Source organism: Theobroma umbraticum, unplaced genomic scaffold (assembly GCF_002168275.2).
Source record: "Theobroma umbraticum cultivar Fairchild unplaced genomic scaffold, ASM216827v3 scaffold_204.0, whole genome shotgun sequence".
Classification (NCBI taxonomy): domain Eukaryota; kingdom Viridiplantae; phylum Streptophyta; class Magnoliopsida; order Malvales; family Malvaceae; genus Theobroma; species Theobroma umbraticum.
In genome coordinates, this window is record NW_018397267.1 from 1,762,707 (window position 1) to 1,769,983 (window position 7,277).

General features: G+C 37.0%; 2 protein-coding genes across 2 annotated transcripts in view; one reads left to right on the forward strand and one right to left on the reverse strand.

The window, feature by feature from the left end:
* Positions 1–959, reverse strand: part of LOC110424838 (uncharacterized) — a 1,218-nt gene extending 259 nt beyond the window's left edge. Inside the window, exons 1-3 of the mRNA XM_021439553.2 lie at positions 691–959; positions 228–528; positions 6–128 (exon numbers count right to left, since the gene is read on the reverse strand). Of these exons, the coding sequence (XP_021295228.2) occupies positions 6–128; positions 228–491 (387 nt within the window). The 5' untranslated portion in view covers positions 492–528; positions 691–959. The remainder of the gene's footprint in view (positions 1–5; positions 129–227; positions 529–690) is intronic.
* A 420-nt stretch (positions 960–1,379) lies between these two features.
* The window catches only part of LOC110424832 (beta-galactosidase 6-like), a 7,955-nt gene continuing 2,057 nt past the window's right edge, over positions 1,380–7,277 (forward strand). The window contains exons 1-16 of the mRNA XM_021439544.2: positions 1,380–1,470; positions 1,661–1,841; positions 1,942–2,037; positions 2,238–2,350; positions 2,468–2,534; positions 2,721–2,813; positions 2,978–3,121; positions 3,333–3,421; positions 3,540–3,645; positions 3,757–3,844; positions 4,636–4,754; positions 4,991–5,155; positions 5,299–5,498; positions 5,825–5,919; positions 6,664–6,773; positions 7,210–7,277. The exon at positions 7,210–7,277 is cut by the window's right edge and continues 40 nt beyond it. Of these exons, the coding sequence (XP_021295219.1) occupies positions 1,665–1,841; positions 1,942–2,037; positions 2,238–2,350; positions 2,468–2,534; positions 2,721–2,813; positions 2,978–3,121; positions 3,333–3,421; positions 3,540–3,645; positions 3,757–3,844; positions 4,636–4,754; positions 4,991–5,155; positions 5,299–5,498; positions 5,825–5,919; positions 6,664–6,773; positions 7,210–7,277 (1,730 nt within the window). The 5' untranslated portion in view covers positions 1,380–1,470; positions 1,661–1,664. The remainder of the gene's footprint in view (positions 1,471–1,660; positions 1,842–1,941; positions 2,038–2,237; positions 2,351–2,467; positions 2,535–2,720; positions 2,814–2,977; positions 3,122–3,332; positions 3,422–3,539; positions 3,646–3,756; positions 3,845–4,635; positions 4,755–4,990; positions 5,156–5,298; positions 5,499–5,824; positions 5,920–6,663; positions 6,774–7,209) is intronic.

A 7,277-nucleotide genomic window follows, 5' to 3' on the forward strand; every position in this document is an offset into this window, starting at 1 on the left:
TATACCTGAAAAAGGGTCATTGGAAATGAGTGGTGAATCTCTCTTCCTTTGATTTCATCAGGCACAATATTTTTGCTAATAGATATATTCAAGTAACTATACATCAATGCCAAGAACTTAGCAATCACCTACAACCAAAACAATCAAAAAAGAAGAAATGATTAACTTTAACTAGGAATAAATCCAACAAAACCAAATCCAAAGATTGAGCAAAAGGGGGCACTCACCAAAGCCTCATAACATTCCTTGACTGATTCCAAAAACATGAAGAACGCTTTGCTTCCTCGAACATCCAATAACCCCGCAAAGGAGTCAATAGCATAAATAGGAGCCATAAGGATAATAATTAGTATAGCTTTCTGCTCCTTTGGGTTTTTCCAGTAAAAAAGATGCTGAGACAGAAGCTGCAACGTGAAATGCATCGTGAGCATCACACAGAATGCAGATCCCATCAGCGTAATTTGCCCGCGATTTAAATGGGTAAAGTCCATGGTTTCAGGTAAGAGAAGAGAAACCCAAAGCAAGAATCTGCAAAAGAGGATGGATGGAACAACACTGATCAGGAAAACCGAAATTTTGACCAACGAGAATCAGGGGATGAACTACAAATTCTGTTACAATTAAAGTAAAAACTAAGAGCTACCCAGTTTGCAATAACAGAAATTTAAGACAAAGATTTTGGAAACCAACCTGATCAATGAAACCTTTGAGAAGGGGATTGAGGAAATGGAAACTCAGTTTACAGATGAAGTAGAAGTCCGAGGTAGGGGTCGAATCTTATGCGTCCCTGCTGATTGCTGATCTAATATGATAATTGCAGCTTTAGCATCTACCTACCACCGATTAACGCGTTTTAATGTGTAAAACAACACGAGACATACTCTGATTTTGCCACGTGAGGCTCGAGTAAATGGTGTAGGACAGTCTGAATTCAACGTCAGGGTTCAATGGATCAGGCTCGGTTTAGAATATTAAATGCGCTTATCCCACGATCCTAACCCTTACATAAACATAATGGAGAAGAGACAATTTTGACTTTATCCGGCTGCCATAACATTGGCATTTTCTTGCCATACCATATTTATTGGTGGTAACATGCTGGCCTCACTCAACACTGTCTGATCAAGATTCAAGAAGGCTAAGATGTACTGGTTAACTACTTCATATTGATCATATTCTATCCAATTTATGAAAGTTTGGGCTAACTTTTGAATCAATTTTCAATGATCAATGTATATTCATAATACAACTCGGTAATAAAGTAAATGTAAGGGAAGTTCACTCAAAGATAAAATCTGTTTGAAGTCTAATTCAACCTAACAAGTATAAAAATGTTGGCATATTTTGTCTCAAAATTTTCTCATTTGACCTCACTGTGAAACAAACACGCACAAACAGGGCGGCAGAAAAGAAGCAAGTTCCTCAAATTCATAGTTACTGGCCACAGCTTAACTCCAAGTTTCAAGCATTGTAAGTCTCGCTTAGTATCATTCAGACAATTGAAACAAGACAACACTTAACACATTTTGCAAACATTATATCTGTCTCTTATTATTCCTATATTTTTCCTCTTGTTAGTAAACAATCAGCATTGTGGCTTTAGTTTGCAAAGTTTGCTTCTATCCTAATGTTTTGCATTATTCAAAATTTTGCTGAATAGAATTATGGATACCAAGAAACCATTGTCATTGGCTTTAGTCCTCGTATTAGTTTTTGTGAGTTACTGTTTCGAGAGTGTGCTATCTACCACAGTCACATATGATCATAGAGCACTGGTTATTGATGGCAAGAGGAGGGTATTGCAGTCGGGTTCTATCCATTATCCTAGAAGCACCCCAGAGGTTGGTTTTGTATGTCCATTTATTTATACATTTGATGCTTATATTCTGTTTGGTGCGTTTTCTTCTATTCCTGATAATTAACATGGATTGAAATTTATAGGTGTGGCCGGAACTTATTAGGAAATCCAAGGAAGGGGGATTAGATGTGATCGAGACTTATGTTTTCTGGAATTATCATGAACCGGTTAGAGGACAGGTATACATTAGCTGCAAATGTTTGCTTGACTACCGCTTGCATTTTCCATATATGTTGGGATTACTCAATTTGCCAGGAGTCTCAGCTAGTCAGAACTCTGAAGCATGTTGGCAATTTTTTTTTCTTAAATTATTACTTCTGGTTCTTTTTCTTTTGGTTAGTAAGAACGTTACTTTGAAATTTTTTCTTTTGTTGGGCAGTACTACTTTGAAGGCAGGTTTGACCTGGTGAAGTTTGTGAAAACAGTGCAGGAAGCTGGCCTTCTGGTTCATCTGAGGATTGGGCCATATGCTTGTGCTGAATGGAATTATGGGTCTGCAATAGCCTTTTAATTATGTGCTCAAAGCTTCTGTCATAAGAAGAAAAGAATTTCCCCTCTAGTTTTAGGAGAAACGATTTTTGAACCATTTGTTATATTTATTCATGGCAGTGGGTTCCCTCTTTGGTTGCATTTCATTCCTGGAATTCAGTTCCGTACGACAAATGATATGTTCAAGGTATCTTTCCTTCCGTCTGTGTGTGTTGGTAAAGCAGTAAGGCTAAACTTTTGTCCCAGAGTTGGTTTTGGTAGTTGTCTACATGCAGTCACTATAGCAAGACACTTATTTGGAATGGTGTGTATCAGTCCTTATCACCTGATATCCTTGTGTAAGTTAGATGTTTTTCTGTTGTTGTTAATACAGAGAGAAATGCTGCGTTTTCTCACCAAAATTGTAGGACTAATGAAGGAAGAGAATCTCTTTGCATCACAAGGGGGGCCAATCATTCTTGCTCAGGTGATTTGCTGACAAACAGTCCTAGTACTTGATTTACTGACAACTTCATGTTTATTTTCGTGTTAATTTTTTCTTTCTTCTGTAAAGCTCGCCAAACAATAATAACATAAGTTGATTGTGGACTGTGTGGTAGAATTCATTTCTCATATATATCATTTTAACAGGTTGAAAACGAATATGAGCTTGTTGAATGGGCATATGGGGTTGCAGGAGAATTATATGTCAAATGGGCTGCAGAAACTGCTATCAGTCTTAATACAACAGTGCCTTGGGTGATGTGCCGACAGGAAGATGCACCTGATCCAATTGTAAGTGAACGTTTACATGATGCATAGCATGGTATAGTATTGGTGTCTCATATCCATTTCACAGGTTTGATCAATTTCAACATTTATCGGGCTTAACATTTGTATGAAATTACACAACTTTTGCTGGTGCAGAAGTATCGCTTGCTAACTAATTGCATCTGAAAAGTTAACAGTCTAAGTAAATCTTTCTATAATGAGGAGCTGCCTGCAGATAAACACATGCAATGGATTTTATTGTGATCGATTCACTCCAAATTCCCCATCAAAACCGAAAATGTGGACTGAGAACTACAGTGGATGGTAATTGTCTCTTGCCCATCTGACATAATTGCCTAATTCTGCTAAGTCATTGCGATCAATGGTACTATCCTATATAGTTAAAGCAGAAAAGTGAACATCTTAAAAGTTTGAGATGCAGGTTTAAGTCATTTGGTTATCCAATTCCTCATCGACCAGTTGAGGACCTTGCATTTGCCATTGCACGTTTTTTTGAAACTGGTGGAACCTTTCACAACTACTATATGGTGAGCTGTAAGGAGCTCTATTTCTTTTATCTGCTTGCAACTTGGTAAACATGTGAACATACCTATCAGGCTGTTAACAGTATGAACATCTTTTGTTGCTGAGCCCTGCAGTATTTTGGTGGAACCAACTTTGGACGAACTGCTGGAGGTCCTCTTGTTGCAACAAGCTATGATTATGATGCCCCAATAGATGAATATGGTAAATTTTCTATTATTTGGTTCATGTAGCACTGATCTGTCCAAAAACATGATATTTTCGCATGATGCTTGCCTCTGGCTCCCAGAAACGGCTCCTAAGGAGTAGTATAACGATTGGTAATAGCAGAATGTGAAAGAAATCAAGAGAATATTTCCGTTGCATGGCATGAACTTTCTATAATATTGCTTCACATCTCAAGAAGTTTTACAAATTTCCATCATAAGCTATTGGAATATGATCATTGGTTTGCCATACAAGAATAGTGCTATTGAGTGGAACCTGGTTTTCTTTAGTGAAAGGGCCTTTTATATACATCTTCATCGTCCACCTCTTAAAAACAGTCAAGATTCGTTCAGACCATCAGGTTTGGACATGGTGAAATGAAAAAGGAAGAAGATGAAGAAGAAAAAGAACATTTTAGATATCTGTTAAAAAAGCACGGAGCTTTATTCTCATGGCAATTTGGCTTGACATATGGCCTTAGCTTATTTAGGTTAACTAATTTCCGGGTGGAAAAACTGTTGAGGTTCTGGAGTTGTATCTTTCACTTTATTTGCTTTGGTCCTGTTCATTCATTTCCCTTCTTCCTGAGCGAGTGAAATTCAGTTCCATAACTGCCTTGGATAGTGTAAACCATTATATATCAGCTGAACCAATTCTTTCTCCCACTGGTAAGCACTAGGGTGGAATGATAATGGACCATCTACCACAGAGGTTTGCTTATAGATGTGATTATCCAATAAATCTATGTTTCAAACTACATTAGGAATACCCTTTCGATGTTCACGCAGGTTTTATTAGACAGCCAAAATGGGGCCACCTACGTGACCTGCACTTGGCAATAAAGCACTGTGAGGAGTATTTGATCAGCTCTGATCCAACTCACCAGCAGCTTGGTCATAATCTAGAGGTAACTTTAGATGTTTCAACATGTTACTCTCTCTCTCTCTCTCTTTTACATGAGAAACATATGGCTCTGCCCTCTGATCACAGCAGACATTTTGGGGCAGATTCCTGTTTTGATGTACATTACTGAACCTTTTTTCTGGTTTTCATGCCATTACCTGTTCTTACCACTTGTTGCCCATCTCTCTCATAGTAATCATGTTGACATACTTTTGTCTTCTTCCTTTTCAAACTTTGAAGGCACATATCTACTATAAATCTTCCAACGAGTGTGCAGCCTTCCTTGCTAATTATGACAGCAATCTGGATGCAAATGTTACATTTAATGGAAATTTGTACTTCCTTCCAGCTTGGTCTGTAAGCATCCTTCCAGACTGTAAGAATGTCATTTTTAACACAGCAAAGGTATTGATCGCAATTAGTTATTTATATGATTTAATGTAACACATATCTTCTCTAAACTCATCGTGGAAATCTTTTGGCTTCCCATATCATTCTGCTACTATGTCGCTAACCTTCTTTCCTTGCACTGTTTTCCTTGATTGAAGGTTGTGTCACAAAGAAACTTCGGTGACAACGCATTTGCTCAAACAAATTCTGTTAATCAGTTTTCATTATCAGCATCATCGTGGAGCTGGTATAAGGAAGAACCAGGTGTTTGGGCCAATAACTCGTTTACAGAATCTCGTTTATTGGAGCAGATCAGTACAACAAAAGACACTAGCGATTTCCTATGGTACACAACAAGGTAAATCACTCATATTGTTTATTCTTTCTTGATTTTAAAAATAGTCATAGCCTTTCCAACTTTTGTTGATAAAGCCAGAACTGCCAATAGACCAAATCTCGGAGCATATTGAAATTTACTTGAAACAGTTTCACCACTTTTGCATCTACTTATATTTTGTCAAAATGATTTTTGTTTCTCATAGTGGATTCAGTTCTGTGTACTGACTATTTGATGAATTGGGCTGAGCTCCTTCTGCATGTTTTCTCTGATGTTTTTGCTATACTATATTCATTACTTTTAGATACCTTTTTTCTTACAATGTTTCATGGTATTGGCTTTGGCAGTATAAATATCATGCCTGATCAATCAAAAGAGGTCTACCTGCTTATTGAAAGTTTGGGACATGCAGCACTTATTTTTGTCAACAAAAGGCTTGTAGGTATGTACTGTACTGATTGCAGTGGAATAATTTCTGCCAACTGGTTTTATCTTCTTTAGCCAATTCTTTACTTGATATGAAACTCAGTGACATTCTTCTCCACCGAAATAAGCTTCTTTCTTCAAAGACCTTTCAAATGGTGATAGAGGTGGTCTCAATATGTTCTCAAACTTTCTTGCTCTCCCATACTGAATTCACCGTTCTATCTTGTTCTGATTACTTTTTTGTTCATAAATTTCTATATTTACATTGTAATCGCAAAGTGCTTGGGAGTACATCATTGGGGATCATTGCACTTTGCTCGATTCTATCAACTTTCCAGTTTGATTTACATGTCCCATCATACAACCTGATATCTGTCCATCTCAATATCAAAGTTTTCATTCTTATTTTCATATTTTGTTTTGGAAGCTATGATCATGGAGAATGAGTTCATTGCTATAACATTGTCATCTGGGTATGGTATAACTAAAAAGGGAAACCAAAACTCAGAACAACCACTATGCTCAATTTTGCAGGTTGAGTGCTGTAAAACCAATTTAATATTAATCTCTCATAAAACAAAATTTCAGGAACTTATTACTGTAATTCTATGATATTTTTTCCTTCAATTCATTTAATATAAATTTAAATTCTCTAATGTTCTCCCATCCAATCCCATCATTACTCCATCACACCCTTCCATGCTGATCAATTTTGAATCTGTCTTTTACTTGATGTTCCTTGCTGTTCTATGTTTTACAGCATTTGGATATGGTAATCATGATGATGCAAGCTTTTCGATCAGTGAGAAAATTAGTCTTGTTGAGGGAAATAACACACTGGATATGTTGAGTATGATGGTTGGTCTACAGGTAAAAAAATTTCTTCAATTAAGACATTGTAGAGAACTTAATAAGACAGGGACCTTTGGGTAACATTTAGTGAGGGTTTTTGTTTATCTTTATGGTATTTCTATTGTAACCAAAAAGACCTTAAGGACGGATAGGAACTAGTTAGCTACTTTTAATGGGAAGTTGGATTAGGATATTCTGCTAACAAACAATACAGGTCATTTCAACATACACAGAACTTATCACCTTCCTATCCAGGCAAAGGCAGTTTTTTACATTTAATTGACACTGTGATCTGATAATTCAGTTCCAGACCCTCTTTCCGATTAGACTGACCAACTATCTGGAGCACTACTAAACCAGGCATCTAGATTCTTATTAAGGTGTCTTTGGTATCAACTATCAAGCACCAAGGATTACTAACTTCTGATTTGTTTGTTACTCCTATATGCTTCAGAACTTTGGACCATGGTTCGATGTTCAAGGGGCAGGAATTTTTTCAGTGGTTCTTGTTGACCCATGGAA